The sequence below is a fragment of the Bactrocera oleae genome, chromosome 6, assembly GCF_042242935.1.
Source record: "Bactrocera oleae isolate idBacOlea1 chromosome 6, idBacOlea1, whole genome shotgun sequence".
Lineage (NCBI taxonomy): Eukaryota > Metazoa > Arthropoda > Insecta > Diptera > Tephritidae > Bactrocera > Bactrocera oleae.
The window spans coordinates 9,272,732-9,291,833 of record NC_091540.1 but is presented as its reverse complement, the minus strand read 5'-3'; the positions used below and the strand labels follow the sequence as shown (position 1 = coordinate 9,291,833).

Sequence of the window (19,102 nt, the reverse complement as noted above, 5' to 3'; positions counted from 1 at the left end):
GCATGAAAACTTTTCATAGACGACGGCGATTAGAGCAGTGTAATGCAATTTATAATTTTCGCCGCCATGACTAATGGGCAGCAAATACCTTCGAATACACGGCTCTGGGCAAGAGCAACAACTGACCAGACTAATGGCAAAAAACAAAAAAAAATATATTCTGCAAAGCAGCTACAAGCAAACACACAACTAATGCGGTCCACATGAATTGTTCGTGGATAAAGTGCCTGGCAAAGGCTGTGAAATCAAAATAAATCACAACAATAAATTCGTTGCTGGCCAAAAAGTTCAATTCTTCAAAACAAACGCACAAGCATGCAAAACAACATATGTAGGTATGTATGTGCGTGTGTGTGTGTGCGCAGAGCGAAGTGCCTTGCATTGCGACTGAATGACGGCGGCGACACTTTTGCTGGCTGCTGCTGGTGTTGCTGCTGTCGCCGTCGCAAACTAGTCAGCGAGCCCTGACGGCCCAGTTGGCCATTTAGCTAGCCGATCAGCCAGCCGGCCAGCAAGTCAGCTAGCTACACACATATACACAGAAGTGTGCGACCAGCCTAGATCGACCGATCAACGCCCTGTCAGCCACCTCCATCCATTCATTTCCACTCGTATGTGTCACCCGGTTGCTGTGGTCAGCCCAGAAGCAAACACTTACTCACACATATATACAGATATGTCTGCCTATGCCTGCTTGTATGCACAATCGATCAGGCGAACGAGCAGACAACTAGCCAATCTTTTAGGCCAACTGGTGTGCAGATTCTTCAATGTGGCTGTCGCGTCGGCTCTAAGCATACAAATATATATGTAGGCACATATTTTATTTTGGCCACAATTCAAGCATACTCAACGGCAATACGAAAACAAGTGGCAACGACAACAACAACAACAATGCTGTGTCGGAGAAATCCGCATTTTATCCGCACATTAGTGATTGGAATAATGCAGTTCGTGCCTTTAGTACGCGGTAGTAGTTTAACATAGTCATGCACATTTGTATAATACATTTGTCATGTGTGTGTGTGTGTGTGTTCGCACTCACATTCCCGCCGCGAATGTGTATTGTAAATTAATTTCACTTGTCCTCCGCGTTGTTGTTGCTGTATAAAATTCATTTTTGTATAATTATTTCGCAATCAAAATGTACTGACAACAACTTAGAACAACAGCAACAACAACCATGCTGCGGCTAGTTAGGAAATTCATGTAAAAAAAAAGTCAATGCAGAAAACAAATAATAAGAAATTAAAGCAAGTGACAGAAAGTATGTTGAAATTTGTTGGATTGCTAATTATGCGAAAATACAAGATATATATATATGTACAAATGTATGTGAGTATGGCAGTTGATTTCGCAGCGCACAGCTAATTTGCAAGGATTTGACTCATTTGGTGGAACGTTCCGTGACAACAAAATAATATTGTATTGTAATTGTAGTACTGCCTATATTTATAGTATTATAAATATATAAGGACCACCCTAAACGTGTTTTTAATCTAATATTTATACGTTCGCCTGATATTAAGTTAGCCACGAAATTTGTAAAAACAAAAATGCAAACGTCGGAAATGTATAGATATATGGTCAGCGAGACGAGCTTAGTCAGTCCCTCCATTTTTGAGATATTGATCTAAAATTTTGCATGTTTCTAGTAGAACCTTTAAATAAGTCACCTGACCTAGCGATGTGTTGCAATCTGTCTAAAAGATATGTTTCCGGGCGGGCAGCCAATTATTATAAACTTCTTCGAATTGCGCTAAAACTGCGTCTAACGCTACTATGACTATGAAGTGTTTTCACTGTTGCACTTGTTGTACGGAGTGATCCAAGACGGAACCCAACGCGTCGACAGCTGTAGCTTTTAGTAGAAAGCCTGCCTTGTGGACTTTTGTTTGCTTTCATTGCCCCATACTGCTTACTAAAACAAGAATCGAGTCATGGATCGATGTTGCTCTTTCTCCTGTTTTCTAAAATCCGTGAATATTTCCGCTTTCACACTTGAACAAAACCAAACTATCGATGTGGCTGAAAATTTGACATTAGCCGCCTTCGAGAATATACTACACGTTAGTAAGTTCACCTGCGACAGCGATGCCAATGCGCTGTAAGGATAAGTACTTAACGGATTGCTCCTGTAGCTTTTGAAAAGTGTATAATTCTCAAGTGTTTAACTCTCTAAGCAGGTAGAAACCACAGAACATACTCTCCGTCTTTTAGAAACACTTTAAAAGAGGCATATCAAATGTAAATGTACAGTACATAACATAATACTACGTTCGCTTATGTCCAGTATTCAAAAATACTTTTGCCTTACACATTCTCACCAACGAAAACGCTACGTAAGCTTGTCTAAGCCTTTGTGACGTACTCAAACTGTTAGGCGGTTAGTCATTTGTGTAGATGAAACATTTAAAAATATTTTCGAAAACAAAACGATTTATTGCCTCTCAAACAGCAGAAGTAATGGCACCATAATCATCATAAGCTCATTCATCTGCGGCATTGATCTTTGCCGGTGAGGTGTGCTCACTTTCGCAATTCTCACGCTAAAAGTACACTTATAGTGAAAATTGCGAGGAAAAAAGTGTCAACAGTACACTAGTCAGAGTGTTTCGAGCATGAGAGGCGACAGTTTTAGCTTTGAGCGCTCTGCGTGTGTGCGGTGTGTGCAACGTTTGATAGAGGACGTTTTCGAAAATGTTGGCGAAAATTCAAAAATACCAAAAGAAAAAAATTGAAAATCTCAGCCAAAGCAATTCTAATGATTCTGAGTGTATTTGATTTGGAAAATGGAAATGCTGCTTGTGCGTTTTAATGCAAATGAACATTAGACGAATCTCTAAGAAGCGAGCTGGTCATTCAGTTGCGAATCGAACGGTGAATGGTAATGCAGTAATCGTAAAACGCTCTGTTTAGTGAGTGACAGTAATGAAATTGGAATACCTATATCACTGTAGTTGCAATTATATTTGAATATCGTGTGTTATAGTTACTGGATAAATGTGTGTGACAAATATAACGGTTTAAAAGCTTAATAGCGCTTATGAATTATATTTTTGATAATACTTAAAATTGAAGTGTCTAAGGAATTAAAAATATATAAAAATAAAATTATATGGCATATTAAAATCAATATTGAAAGTATACGAAATAACGGTAATTAAAAAAAAAAAAAACTAAGTTGAATAGAAAGTAAAGTTTTTATTTATTATGCAAATGTAAAAATTTTTTAAAAAAGAAAGCAGTGATTTATTTTTTTAAACAATTTATGCTGTGAGTGCGATTAGAAATAAATTGAATTATATAAAATCTAAAAGATTCAATACAATAAGTGAAGAAAAAAATAATAATTAGTTAAAAATCAATAGAAATAACTACGAACTAAAGAAAACTTTTAGTCTGTGCTTGAAGATAATAGGTGTATTAATGGAAAGAAGCACTTCGAAAAAAATTAAAAATTTCGAACGAAGAACTATGCTATAGAGTATAGAAAATAATTTTTTTTTTTGAAAATAAATTATTTTTTTTAGAAAAAAATATTAGAAACATTAAAAAATAATTTTTTTTTAGAAAAAAATATTTATTTATTTTATTATAGGTTTTATGAAACTAAATGTTAGCCAACCACAAATTATGAAATTTTATAAATAACATATGTACGAAAAAATCTAAAAAAAACGATTTGAAAACTCAGAAAGCTCACACAACTTCCGCTAAAATGCTAGAAAGTCCGAAACAATAGCAAAGACACAGAGTTGAACCTTAGAACTTAACGAAGAGTGTTGCAAGCTCTGCTATAAAGGAGGAGCTCTGCCAACTTACAAGGCTACACTATTTTTAGTATATATATGTATATATGTATTTGAATACCAAATGAATTTGCCATGCTTCCTGCTAAAGGTAACAGTAGTAAAAGGATTTATGAATTTTTAGTTCAAGGCAGTTGATTTTCCACATTTGTTTGGTTTTGTGACACATTCTCCATCTATAACATAAACTATTTGCACGCTCGACTCTCTTTTTAAAATTTGCACACGTTTTTATGCATATTTTCTGGAAATTTTGCTAAGACTTATGCAAGTGTCGAGAATATATATTATTATTCTCTGAACTCAAGTCGGTATTTTTAAATTTTTTATAAGAAGGAAGACTCTTTCATGCCAACCCAATATTTGAACTGCTCATAGATGCATCCTAAGAGCGCCATACAAAAAAAGCTATATGTAGACACCAGTGTATATGCAAACTCTAGAATATATATAATCCTTAGAACAGCATCGCTCGTACACCTAGACTTGCTCAAACTATATTTTCAAGCTATTTGCATTGATCATGGAAATTTATAATTTTTCTTCGCTGCTTCTTGAAAAAAGTCTAAATATATGTAATACAAATATTACATGAAGAAATAAATACAATTTTTCAATATCGTTGCATAAATTAAAATTTTTAAAATTCTGCAACTAATCTCTGTCCAAGGATATTGTGTGCGCATTCAAATTCCAGCTCTTTACAAAATTATTTGCGGTGGTTGAGGCTTTCAACTATTAATAGCCAACACACTTGGCTGGGCTGGATTGCTTAAATTTATAATTTTCGGACCACAAAGACGACGACAGCTGCGTCGTCAAAGTGGCAGCAGAATGTATAAGGAACCATTAACGAGTAGAAAATAATCACAAATATACAAAAACATATACCTTTGCTTACATTCATACATACATATATATACATATACATATATATGTGTGCGTACACATGCCTGCACATATTGTGGAAGAAAAAAGAAATTGTTGAAAATATATTTCAGCGAAACGGAATTTTAAATTTGGAAATCCAAACGGAGAAACGGAGAAAGTTGTTTGTGTCTGCGCTGTGCTGGCTTTAGTGAAAAGTGGAAAAAATTTCGCGGAGAACCAGAAATGAAAAGCACGAAAAAAAGCAAAAACAATACTTGTTTGTGAAATAAACACAGCAAATAATTTTTGTCACATAAAATGAGTAAAGCGCAGAAAAATTATGTGCTTTCACAAAGTGAAAATGTGAAAATATTTGAATAAAGCAGCTATTTTTAGTGTGTAAGTGTGTGCGAAGTAACGCATCAAACGCGTCGGCTGGGCTGGAGAAAAGTGCTTTCTACAGCTGTGTGACAAGCAGCCAAAAATTTATTCGCCGTTAGAAAAAAGTCACGTGAACAATTTAAAAAGCTCAATTAATTAGAAAAAACAAAATAAATAATTTGTGTTGCTAAAAAAAATAAATTTTTTCAAGTCTACAATTTTAAAAATAAATATCTAAATTGCACGCAATGCAATTTTGCATGCCACCAATCATTTAGACACCCACAACACACTGCAGTTCACTCCATCAGCATAAATAAATCTAAAGTAAAATGCGTAATAATAGACACAGCAAATAAGTAAAAAAAAATGCAGTCGCTCGCTTGCAGTGGCCTGCCGAAACCTCAAAGTTAAAATTAAGTGACAATAATGCAATACATTTCAAATGCAACAACAATAATTCGTATTGGTTGCAGCGACGCAGCTAAAACGCTTGCCAACACAATCAGCACCAGCAACAGCACTAGTCACAGCAACAGCAACAGCAACAGCAACAAAAATCGCAGCCAAATCAACGCTGACAACTACTACAGCGCGCACTATCCACTCGTAATCTGAAATACCCTAAATTCAAATATTGGAATGAAGAAAATTCCTTAAATTAGTTTTTCGCGAAATGCGCGCGTAAATAGACAACAATAACAACAACAAGAACAATACACGTTTTTTACCTATACACATACATACATATGTGTACATTCATGCATGGGCAAGTAAATGTAGCAATACTTCGGTGAAAGCATGTAAATGCGCACCCAGTAGGTAAATGGAAAGCGGGATTTCTTATAACTGTTTATATACAATATGATTGAAGTTTATTATTATATTAGTGACGGATTGCGCGATATCGCCTTCCTCCCACGAAGAACTTTTTAATAGAGGAGCGATTATTTGAAGAAAAAACATTTATTTGCTTGGATATGTTGCTTGGAACAGAGATTTTATTCAGGTCCTGTGTAGTAATAGTATGAAATTAGCATATATGCGAGCTGGGCATATAAGGTCGAGAACCGCAATTAATTGTTAACGGGCTAATTTTCTTACTCGAAGGCAGTAGAGTTGACATTACCGGAAGCAACCCGAATTTATATCCGTCCAAGGACTATTATCGATTTAACACTCTACAAAACTTTTAGCAGTGTATTAAGGAGCCAAGAAAGCAACGTGATGGGCTTTCATAAATACTGGAAAATTGCTTTAAGAAGATACTCTACTAAAATTATGCACGACGCTAGAAATACTCCATCCGTTTGTTTGAATGAGTTTGTAAAGGCATAACATCTATTTGGATCTTCTCGAAAAGAACTCTGTTCAGATGTAGTCAAGACGAGTGTGTAGAATTCTTTAACCCGGCGGTGACTCAGAACTGAAGGCGCTTTTTTTGCCTCAGCCATGCAGAAGCAAAGATCTACATCGATCTTCCCAGAAAAAGCGTGATTTTAAATGTAGTCAAGACGATAGAGCGGAATTGTTGAATTCGTGATTAACCCAGTTCAGAAACCAAAATCTATTGCGATCGCTCCAGAAGAGAACAGGGTTTAGATGTAGGCAAGATTATAAACAGAAATTGAAAAAAATTAGGGTAATATTTTCTTAGTGATCTTTTTTTTATTTTTGACTCAGTCATGTCATCTTTTTTCTTATACAAGTAATTTTGAAAACGTTGCCTTAGTTTCTTAGCTCTTGTTGGGTTCGTGTGCAGCATAATTATTCAGCGGAAGATATTCTGAAATTGGGGCAGAATCTTCTTGGCGAAATGATTGCACGACTGAGGCTGAAACATGACGGTATTCTTACCTTCGGCAAACCAAAAATATAGTCGAAACTGATGTTAGACGTCTCAACAAATTTGTGATAGGCTCAAAGCGCTTTGTCGGTTATAAGGGTCTTTTGATCGAGTATATAGGAGTTCTTAGGCGCCACAATGAATCGGCGTTCTAAGCTGTATAAGTGAGATGCCTGTCAGTAACGACTTCTAAACCTAACTTAACCTGTTTCGGCCAAATTTTTAGAGTAAAGTCCAGCATATGCTTGAAAATTTGTTTCATCTGTTGGCATTACTTATTGGCACTGTCGTTCCGCTTAAATTCCCTGCTGGGTATAACCCAAGTGCCATTTGTTGATCTTGCGGGCTAAATATGCTTTTTCCTTGATTTGCTGCCTTTGTTGTCACACACGCTGTAACGTTAGTTGGTCATTTCTTGTGTGATGGCTGTTGATATTGCTTCCAAGTCGGTAAATTTTGGCGAAATATCAGCGGGGACTTTGGCAGTGCTCCGGCAGCGCAATTCCACCTCCACCACCCCAGTCATACGTCTTGCACTGAGGTGACGAACTGATTTCGCAATGCCGACAATCGGTTGTTTGTACTTATTTTGATTATACAAATGTGATTTTTCAACTTGTCACCTACTCGTACTACATGTACATGTGTATATGTGTTGGCGCACAGGTGAAGTAGCCGGAGGGGACATAACTATTCCAACAACAATAAAAATTAAATACAATACAACTTAACGTTTTGTAATGATGAGACATTGGACAATGGTTAGAGGGACTGTTTGCGGGGTGGCGCATGAAGGTTGAAAAAATTTAATTTTACCGGTAAAAATAGCCCTCGGACAAAAACAAATCGACTGATGAGCAGCTGAAAGTGGCGAAATTTGAAAACATGCAATTCGTCTAATGGCTGCTGCCAGGCAATTTAACAAAACAATCTAAGCGGTCCACTAAATTTTATTTCTACTTGATACACTTTCTTTTTGCTATTGTTATTGCTACAAGTAGTTGTTGTTTGTGCAGTTAGTTAGTGTGGACAACGGCACTGATTTTCGGTTTCTCATTACGGCGAGTTCAAAGCTGCCAAAAAGGTGGAGAACAAGGCGAGGCTATAAACCGCTATAAACGCATCGCCCGACTGCCCAAGCAGTCAGGTAGTCAGGTGGCCGCTTGATTCACGAACGCCACACAGCGCGACACAATAACGAAATTGGAATACGATTATTTTGCTTGCTGATTGTAGTTTTTTTTTTCTTCTTCTTCTTGAATTTAATGCTTTTTTCTACAAATGATCTGTCATTCCTTACAGTGACAACAAAAACAAACAACACTATTGAAATACATATTTACATACTTCTATGTTGCTACAATTGCACAAGTTTATTGCAAATAAATATGCAAATCTCAAATAAATTTAATTTAATTGCCAGCGTTGTAAAGCTGGCCAGCCGAAGGTATGTGCATTGCTGGCTAGTTTGCTGCCTTGCTTGGGGGGCTGGCGGGGCGAGCAGACGCCTGCTAAATTGGGCAGCGCAAAGGTTTCTATTTGCCAGGGCCCCAGCGCAGTAGCTGATCAACAAGCTGGCTGGGTAACCTTTTATTTATTTCGGTCCATTTCATACTTGTGATTGCACAATGAAATGCGACGTTCGAGAATTGCGAAGAAATTGTTGTAATTATTTCTTCAACTTTGAACGATTAACTAAAAAAAAGGTATACTTTAGTATAATTCAAGGTATTGCCCAACTAAAGCTATAACAGTTTCCTATATTTTTTGTGCAATTTGTGGATTTCATCCCAAAGGAACTGCGCCGGCTTGGCGGCCATGATTGAGCTAGCGTTTGAAGGCTTTGAATTTTTGATACCCTGTTCAGATGTAAATTGTTTTCCAGTGAGGATGCTCTGCATCGCGGCAACAAATGTTTGTTAAAAGGGTCTGAGCTCTAAGGCGCGTGAGCCATAACTTCCCAGCCGCTGTTTTCCAAATAGTTTTAACCGGTCTTGCGAGTCGAGCAATGTCATGATGGTAAATTATTGGCTTGTGTCTAGTCGCAAATTCCGGGCGTTTGTCGGCAATCGCTTGCTTCAATTTGATGCATTGTTGTTGGTAGCGTTCTCTATTAACGATTTCACGCAATACTAGAAGTTCATAATACAACATGCACTTCTGATTTCAAAAACTACAGAGCATTATCTTGGCGTCATGGATATTCGGCTTTGCCGTTGATTTGGTTTGTTGGCCAGTTTTCGCATATGGTTTTTTGCATTAAGGATTATCATAATGGTTTCGTGTTTCATCACCAGTCACAAACCGATGCAAAACCGACTTATTTTTTATAGCGTTCAAGCAGCATTTCTGACATGCAAAATCTTCTTACACTGTCTCTTGACTTCAATTCCTATGGCACCCAATTTTCTTGCTTTTGAATGTCTCCGTCTGCTTTTGAATATTTTCAAATGGCTGCTTGAGTGCCTACTAAAGATTCTGCGAACTCTCCTTGTGTTTGGCAGCAATATTTATCGAGTTATGCTTCAAGTTGCTCAACTACAAACATTTTTGGCTGCCCAGTAGGTTCTTCGTCTTCCAAGCCAAAATCCTCACTTGCACGTGCAAACCACTTTTGGCACACTCACTCAGCTAGAGCATGTTCAGCATAAACTTTCACCAAACTACGATGACTTTCTTCATAGCAAAGGTTTTTTTCATATTAAAGTAATGTAATAGCTAATTTTGAATTATAGTAAATCATTTTAAAACAATTATCAAGCAGCTGCGTGCATTTTTAGTTTTCAAAATCGAAAATTAAATCAAATTTTTATATATTATATTTGAGTTAATTTTTTGCTATTAAGTCACCACTTAACTTGTTCGAAAAATATTTTTGCGAAGTAGTTTGATTAAATCCAATATATTCATGTCAACCGGAGCGTATGAGTAATATTTACGAGTAAACATTTGAACCACCTGCTCTTTGAGAATATAATGCAAACCTTATTCTCTCATGCTCTCACCTTTCCACAACCGCTCTCGATCGTGCTCACTTGATTTCACGGGGGATCGCCATGGCAATGCGCTCTTCTTCCGAACCTCTTCTCTCATTAACTGCTCACTTTTGCAAAACATTCATCAAGCGACGCTGCGATCGGTTTATTTTTGTTTACAATTTCGTTTGTTTTCGAAACAAGTGTCCCAAAATTAAAACAATAAAAACGCCACAATCAAAATAAACACAAATAATGGGCGAACAAGCAAAGCAACTATAAAAACAAATACAACAATTAAAATGCAATACACAAATTTAGGGGAAAAATGAGTGTTCGCTTTGTATGTTTGTATAATCTAATTTTTATTTAATTTTTTGTATTTTTTCGACACACACACACATACATAAGAATACACTTGTGCTACGTTAAGCCGCAAGACAAATTTGCTTTGACAACGATGAGCCATCGGTGGCGTATTGAAACAACACGCACGCCCAGACAACGCTGCAGCTGGTGAACGCCATTGGCGGACGGACATGCAGATTTTTCAGACGAAGACGAAACGCTGACAACGCCGACTGGCGGAAAGGCGACGACGACAGTGACGATGTTGTCGCTGTGATTGTGTGTGCTGACGCTCATTGCAGTGTGTTTGGACGGCGATAATTACGTTGAGCTGCAACAAACACATACAAATACCGTTGTGTTATTGCATGCAAGTGCTGAGTGTGAGCGCTGTGCGTTGCCTCGTCTGCGTACTCATAAAAACGGAAAAGCAAACTACTATTTAGGCAAATGAAATGTGAAATAAAATCATTATCTCATACACACACACATACTTAAATGTTTATATGCTGATATACAAAAAATACAAAAGGTGTGAATTGATTACTTTTACAAATGGCTTTTGTTTACAATTTTAGCAATAAAATACATACATACATATATATATATACATATAAAATTTTCCGTGTGTGCATAATAAACGTGCATTAAGAAAAAAGTGTGAGAAATTAGTGAAATAATTAATTTTTGCGTGAACTGTAAAGGATTTATGGTCATTTTTACAATTTAAGAATTAACTGAATACTTGCGGAAATCATTTCCAAACGCTAACCGTGCGCACTTGTGTGCAGAATAAACAAAATATATGTGCGTTTGAACTGAGTGATCGTGTGCATCTCATTTGGATTATGGAAAATGTTACTGCGACCGCAACAGCAGCCACCATACGTCAGCAACAACAGCAATTACAACAGCATCAACAGTTGCAGCAACACCATCAAGAACAACAGCAACAGCATGAACATCAACAGCAATTTTGCTTGCGTTGGCACAATCATCAGGTAAAGAAATTATTAAAATAAACATATTAAAAAACAAGAGAAAAGCCTTAATTTCGGCTGCACCGAAGCTATAATCTTTTAACTTGATTGCGATCGGTTAGATTGTATGGCAGCTATAAGCTTTACTTTTCCGATTTGAACAATATCTACGTAGATTGTAGCATTGTCTTAAACAATAATCCATGTCAAATTTCCAGAATATATCTCTTCAAATAAAAAAGTTTTCCATACAAGTGCTTAATTTTGATGGATCAGTTTGTACAGCAGCTATAGTCTATATTAGTCCGATATCGGCAGAAATGGCTGAATTCACTTAGCTACCTACGCTGTTTATTTGTATATATACTTTATAGGATCTCCGATGTTTCTTTCTGGGTGTTAAACTTAATATAAGCTGCAGGGGTATGTAGATGTCAGTCACTTATGTAAATGAATAATTTTTAGACAAAAGTTTGGGAAGTACAAAGTAAAGTTTTAAAAGAGTAGAGAGTGCGGGTACTATCGGATTTTTTATGAATTATTATGGTTTATATTTTTGATATTCAAAATATGCTCAAGAAGGCATTCCTAATCGGCTCCATTTTGTACTCACTTTAATTGGAGCTACTTTTAGGGAGCTATTTTTTAGCGTCCTACCTACTTTAACTTTAAATAAACTTATAACATTTAAAATGGAAACGATATTATTTTACGTGGGGGAAGTTGAAGCTTCAAATTGAAAATATGAAGAGCGAAACAAAAGATTCAACCGTTAATCTAGATTTTCTTTCTACATCCAAGCCTGCTCCAAGTCAACTCCGACTATAAAATACTTTATGTGATGCCATTAACAAGCAACAACAAAACTGTTATTATGCCCAGCAAAAGTCCAGATCCCAAAATAAAACTTCTAAAATTGTCGCAATCGTCTTCGCCGAAATAAAGTACAAAAAATGTGACTTGCACGCGCCCTGCTGTCAATAAAACATTCCTTGCACTTTTCCGCTTCACAAAGCATCACACATTTCAGGCAAACACATTGGGGTCCGGAAGAGATATGGACAACGGCAACTGACAAGCCGGCAAGCAGACGAGCAAGTGAATGCAAAATAAAACAAATTGCATACATTAATTACAACAACCACAACATTAATGCAGCTCTATGCAAATTACAACAAAACAAACGAAATGTCAAAAGTGGAACTAACGGCTCATTGAAATAAGCCGCGCCATTGCTAGTGCAAACAGAAATTTATAAATACGCGTGTATGTGTGTATGCACATATTTGTGTGTGTGTGTGTGTATGTGTACTTTGGTGAAAGGCAAGGATGAAATTCTTTGGATTTTGGCAATTGCACGAAACGTTCAATTATTTGGAAAAATGTTTTTCACTATTAATCTGTGTTTATTATACATATGTAAATGTGTACGCGTATATGTATATATTCACGGCACCGTGCGACTTCAAACGTTTTGTTTTCTGAAATAAAAATGTCACCAATAACTTAATGTATCTGCTATAACTACTAAATTTAGGCAAAAGTCAGAAAAAAATAATAGTTTTTTTTATATACTTTAGGAGCAGTGCTTGCTAGTACCATTTCTTGTTTTTAGATTTGCTCTTGGCAGTAATTGAACGTCATGACCCAATAAGGGTTGATCTCACATTTTCTTAATATTTATACGTCTTCATCTTTTTGCAGACTAGTCTTCTGAGCACACTGCCAGTGTTATTAGATCAATCCCATCTCACCGATGTTACCATTTCGGCAGAGGGGCGTACTTTGCGTGCGCATAGAGTTGTGCTCAGCGCCTGCAGGTAAAAACACCAAGCGTAAAAACATCCTACAATAATTCCATATTTCCACAGCACTTTCTTTCTGGAACTCTTTCGTACACTGGACACCAACAGCCATCCAATTATTATCATACCAGGCGCTTCGTTTGCAGCCATTGTGGCGCTGCTCACCTTCATGTACTCCGGTGAGGTGAATGTGTATGAGGAACAGATACCGATGTTGCTTAATCTGGCAGAGACCTTAGGCATTAAAGGGCTAGCAGATGTACAGAATAATGTGAGTGAACTCAAATTTCTTTTACCAATTTTTTAATTTTTTTTTTGTTTGAATTTTAAATGTTTTTTGAAGTTACAGAAAGGAAATAGACGCGCTGCAACCGCACCACCGGCGCCACCACCGCCCGCACATGACTTTTTCGATGCCTTGCGTAAAGAAGAGTCCGAAACACCGCCTACGCCACCGTCCCCACCAGCAGCGCCAACAACTTCTATGGCACCGCCGACGCTGCCACCACCTTTAGCCTCCACTGTACCAACGCCAAACGCGCAATTACCTTTACTTTCCGCCGCCAGCGTTCCGAACGCATTCAATTCGTCGCTACTCGGCAGCAAGCTCCCCACACCGCTTGAGAGCTTGTTTCTCAAGTCTTTGCAATTTTATCCGAATTTGCTGCCGCAACCACTTAATTTCTCACAAACAGCGCTGAATAAGACTAACGAACTGTTAGCTAAATACCAACAGCAATGCAACAGTTTGTACCAGGATGCGCTGAGCTTGTCCGCCAAGGAGATTTCTCCAACATTCGCCGCTGAAGACTATGCACCAACTGGCCCTGTATATACTGGCGCGATCGATGAGGGTGGCCTTGGTTATGGCGCTGCAAAACGTTTCTGTTTGGGTGAAAAACAGCGCACATTAACCTTATCAATGGCGCAGCCGCAAATGACACATCTGCACTATCAGCATCAACAGCCACATGCACCGTCACCACAAGCACATATGCAACACACATTAACACATACACAAACGAATTCACCACAACAAAAAGACATTAAACGTATTGATAAGATTGTCGAAAATTTACGGAAAACGCCAACAGTCAGCGAAAGCGGCTTGTTGGGCGCACCTTGTGCGCCACAAACAATACAGCAGCAGCGTCAATCGCCACAACAGCCGCACCAAAGCTTACATGGTCAGCTCCAGACGCCGTCGTTGAGCGTGAAGACATCATTGGGCGGCAACTATACGCCCACCTTGCAATCACCACATTTGAGTGGCAACAAATCCCCTTGGTCTTTGTCTGCGACAGCATCTTGCGGTACGACGCAGAGTCAATTACAGCAGCAGCACCAACAACACGCACACGCTATGCCTTATTTGAGTGCAGAGGAGCAGGTGGCCAAACTGCAGCAACAAATCGATCAGTTTGCCAGCTGCAGCCGTAGTGTGGCAGCAACTGTAACTACTGCAACGGGCGCCGGTAGTAGTGAGCTTAAAGCTAACGCGCAGTCCGATACGAATTTATTGGGTACATTGACAGATAAGCCGTCCACGGGCTCAGTACATGCGTCCAACACGTCCAATGCGCCGAATACAAACACACAGCAGAAGCCACCGTCCAACTCGAAATTGTATGCGACCTGCTTTATATGCCACAAACAGCTCAGCAATCAATATAATTTGCGTGTGCACCTGGAAACCCATCAGAATGTACGGTGAGTTAAGCTTGTCATGCTGATTTCTTATAAATTTGTTTATAACGCACACTTTTCTGCCACCAGTTATGCTTGCAACGTCTGTTCGCATGTGTCGCGCAGCAAGGATGCGTTGCGGAAGGTAAGAAAGCCATCTTACTGTTTCAAAACTCAATATTATATTATTTCTCTATAAGCATGTCTCTTATCGCCATCCCGGCGCACCTTCGCCCTGCGAATCGGAAGCGCGTCGCAAACGTGCCTCTAAAGCGGCTAATGCCTCACCGCCCGTCATTACCGTCACCACGCCAACAAGCGCAAGCAATTCAAGCAGCGGCAGCGTCACGCCCACCTCACCTGCAGCCGCTGTCAGCGCACCATTTCAGTTGAATCCATTAAATACGATTGTCACGTCAGCTGCAACTACAGCGGCCAACACAAGCGGCAGCACGTCTGCTTTGGAAGCGGAAGCGCAAATGGTCGCGGCAGCACAATTGAGTTCCGCGTATATGTTTCTACCAAATCAATTTCACTTAGCGGCTGCAGCAGCTGCTGCTGCACAACAACAACAGCAGCAGCAGCAACAACAACAATTACATAATGCCATAGATGCTTCAAATACAGCAGCAACTGTTGCAGCTCTAAGCTTTGCGGCAACTTCGGCAACATCTGCGCCAACGACTACAACAACAGCGAATGGTGAAGATAGTGCTGCCAGCTTATTGGCCAGTAATATGCATATAAAACGTGAACCCAGTCCAGCTATAAGCAGTCCGGGGATGCGGCAACAAATTAGCAGCAATAATAATAGCCTGGGCGGCGGAGCGGATATGAGTCCAACAAATTTGCCTTAATTAAAATGGTTGCGTTACCTATTTTAGACACACCAAACACATTTTAGAGCACTTTTTCCACACTTACTAACTTAGTTATGTCTATTTTAAATTTGTCACAATTTTATTAGCGTTATTATTGCTTATTTAGTAGTTAAAAAGCGGCTATTAGACATAAGTCCTATAAAGACCTTTGATTTCACATCAATCCAATCGTTAGCCCCGGCTGTGATAATTAGTGAAAACCGTTTAATTAATTTATTTTATTCAATAACTTTTAGTTATTTCTTATATATAATAGTAGCAATCAGTTAGCACTTAAGTATTGCCACTGATATCCGAACAGCTGTCACTGTTTGTTTACAATTTCGCAGTTTTCAAAGTCAAATATCCGTAATACAAAGGCTATATTACTTAATGCTAAACTTTTCCGAAGAATTTAAGTTGTATATTGTCGATAGCAACAAGAAAGTCGAGTTTACCGATAGTTCGCCAAATTTGCGTCTATCTGCTTTGCAGTTTGCGAGAGGCCTATTGTCACAGCAAGCACATATTTGGTTATTGATTAGCTATCTTTCACTTTATATCTATAACCACTTTATATACACCACTTCTATTTGCTTAAGACACCGTAAATCTACTTCTACATTACTTCTAACAGAGCAATTAACACTTGGGCCAATCTGCCTAGCCGCTTCTTAAAGACGTTCAGAAACACGCAGCAGACTCACATTATGCACTTTAGAGTTATACACTTCTTCTAGTTGCGATTTCACACAATAAATTTGTTAAAAATACACTTTGCACACTCTTAACAAAAAAACAAAAAATCAAAAATTTTTGCAAATCTGCAGCGCCGTCTTCCAAAGGCTTTTGTTGGCAGCAACCTCACATTCATATTTCGGTTAATACGTTTCGGAATATATATTTTTGCTTTTAATACACAGCACTTCTGTTAATCTATGCACAATATAGCTCGCTATGTAAACTTTTAACACAGAAATTAACAGTTTATCTAAATACACTGTATAAATAACGCTTTTTGACAGCGAAAGGAAGCGGAAAGCTGTAAATTTGAAACAGTGCTGCCATACGGGCAAGTGGTGATATTTAATTCGTCAGGCTTGCATTTCCCCTATAACTAAATTTTAAAATGTGATGGATTTGTCTTTTAATAAAATTTACCTATTTTAAATTTCTGATATGCTATATTATTGGAGGCTTTTTTGGTGAGACACACAATAATAAATATTTGTTTGACCATAAACTGAGCGTTTCGTTAACTAAAAAATATAAAAATAATATAGTTAAATTATTTTCAATTTGCTATAAATAAATGAATAAATTTATTTATTAAAATACTTTTTCATACTAACATTTATTTACTAAAAATTGTAATTTAATTGTTATTGCAAGATATCGAAAGACAACTAAGATAATCAATTTGAAAATTTACACAGCCATAATACACATCTACAGATGTACATATGTATTTGAATAATGCACACATATTAAATAGGCTTCACAAAATTACGCTAAATTAGACTGTAAGTTAAAAAGGCACATTTTTATACAAAGAAAATGACTTTTATACACAAACAACACACACAAAAAGACAAAATAAATTTATTTAATATTTTAAATTTTATATATGTATGTATAATTAGACATGTTTAATAAAAATATGAATTTTGATATGGTGCTTTCATTTAAAGGAGCGCAAATTCTTGAAACTGTAAATGTGAGTATATCAGAAAAAATATAAAATACATTTCTTTGTGTAGTTAACATTAATTAACAGCATGATTTAAAACAAATAGGTGCTAAGTTCGATGGTAACTGAACATTCAACTTTTTTGCAACTTGCAAGGACTAAAGCAGGGCAAATCCCTTAAGCTGTAGCAAAACTTTATATTACACTAGAAAAACGTTAACTTCAGCTATACTTTAACTTTACAAGGATATTTCTTAGCAATTAACATTTAGCTAAGTCCACAACCTTTGTTTACCTTTAGCCAAGTCGCCCACCTTTGTTTACATTTGCGGTCACCGACCCTTTTGTTTATTTTTTATGGGGTCTATGAACCCTTTGTTTACATTTTATGAGGTTAATGACCCTTTTGTTTATATTTAGCAAAGTCCACAACCATTGTTTACATTTAGCCAAGACAACAACCTTTGTTTACGTTTGCGGTCACCGACCCTTTTGTTTACATTTCATGGTGTCAATGAACCCTTTGTTTACATTATGAGGTTAATGACCTTATTGTTTACATTTTTCCTAGGTCAATGAACCCTTTGTTTACATTTTATGAGGTTAATGACCCTTTTGTTTATATTTAGCAAAGTCCACAACCATTGTTTACATTTAGCCAAGACAACAACCTTTGTTTACGTTTGCGGTCACCGACCCTTTTGTTTACATTTCATGGTGTCAATGAACCCTTTGTTTACATTATGAGGTTAATGACCTTATTGTTTACATTTTTCCTAGGTCAATGAACCCTTTGTTTACATTTTATGAGGTTAATGACCCTTTGTTTATATTTAGCAAAGTCCACAACCATTGTTTACATTTAGCCAAGACAACAACCTTTGTTTACGTTTGCGGTCACCGACCCTTTTGTTTACATTTTATGGTGTCAATGAACCCTTTGTTTACATTATGAGGTTAATGACCTTATTGTTTACATTTTGCCTAGGTCAATGAACCCTTTGTTTACATTTTATGAGGTTAATGACCCTTTTGTTTATATTTAGCAAAGTCCACAACCATTGTTTACATTTAGCCAAGACAACAACCTTTGTTTACGTTTGCGGTCACCGACCCTTTTGTTTACATTTCATGGTGTCAATGAACCCTTTGTTTACATTATGAGGTTAATGACCTTATTGTTTACATTTTTCCTAGGTCAATGAACCCTTTGTTTACATTTTATGAGGTTAATGACCCTTTTGTTTATATTTAGCAAAGTCCACAACCATTGTTTACATTTAGCCAAGACAACAACCTTTGTTTACGTTTGCGGTCACCGACCCTTTTGTTTACATTTTATGGTGTCAATGAACCCTTTGTTTACATTATGAGGTAAATGACCGTATTGTTTACATTTTTCCTAGGTCAATGAACCCTTTGTTTACATTTTATGAGGTTAATGACCCTTTTGTTTATATTTAGCAAAGTCCACAACCATTGTTTACATTTAGCCAAGACAACAACCTTTGTTAACGTTTGCGGTCACCGACCCTTTTGTTTACATTTTATGGTGTCAATGAACCCTTTGTTTACATTATGAGGTTAATGACCTTATTGTTTACATTTTGCCTAGGTCAATGAACCCTTTGTTTACATTGTATGAGGTTAATGACCCTTTTGTTTATATTTAGCAAAGTCCACAGCCATTGTTTACATTTAGCCAAGACAACAACCATTGTTTACGTTTGTGGTCACCGACCCTTTTGTTTACATTTTATGGTGTCAATGAACCCTTTGTTTACATTATGAGGTTAATGACCTTATTGTTTACATTTTTCCTCGGTCAATGAACCCTTTGTTTACATTT

General features: G+C 37.3%; 1 protein-coding gene across 2 annotated transcripts; it reads left to right on the top strand.

The window, feature by feature from the left end:
• Positions 1 to 9,859: 9,859 nt before the first annotated feature.
• LOC106614882 (protein tramtrack, beta isoform) lies at positions 9,860 to 17,234 on the top strand. 2 transcript variants are annotated; one of them, XM_070111387.1, is made up of 6 exons: positions 9,860 to 11,233; positions 12,917 to 13,032; positions 13,084 to 13,288; positions 13,367 to 14,727; positions 14,794 to 14,848; positions 14,904 to 17,234. In XM_070111387.1, the coding sequence occupies exons 1-6, from the start codon at positions 11,081 to 11,083 to the stop codon at positions 15,558 to 15,560; spliced, it is 2,547 nt and encodes an 848-aa protein (XP_069967488.1). In that variant the 5' UTR covers positions 9,860 to 11,080; the 3' UTR covers positions 15,561 to 17,234. The 2 variants fall into 2 exon arrangements, with proteins under 2 accessions (XP_069967488.1, XP_014086287.2); XM_014230812.3 differs by having other exon boundaries at positions 13,361 to 14,727.
• The last annotated feature ends 1,868 nt before the right edge of the window (positions 17,235 to 19,102 follow it).

What these genes read in the sequence shown, in the direction of transcription:
- LOC106614882 (XM_014230812.3), top strand. Translation starts at nt 11,081, where the DNA reads ATGGAAAATGTTACTGCGACCGCAACAGCAGCCACCATACGTCAGCAA. An exon ending in TGCGTTGGCACAATCATCAG is followed by an intron (nt 11,234 to 12,916) that starts GTAAAGAAATTA and finishes ATCTTTTTGCAG; the next exon opens with ACTAGTCTTCTGAGCACACT. An exon ending in GCAAGGATGCGTTGCGGAAG is followed by an intron (nt 14,849 to 14,903) that starts GTAAGAAAGCCA and finishes TTTCTCTATAAG; the next exon opens with CATGTCTCTTATCGCCATCC.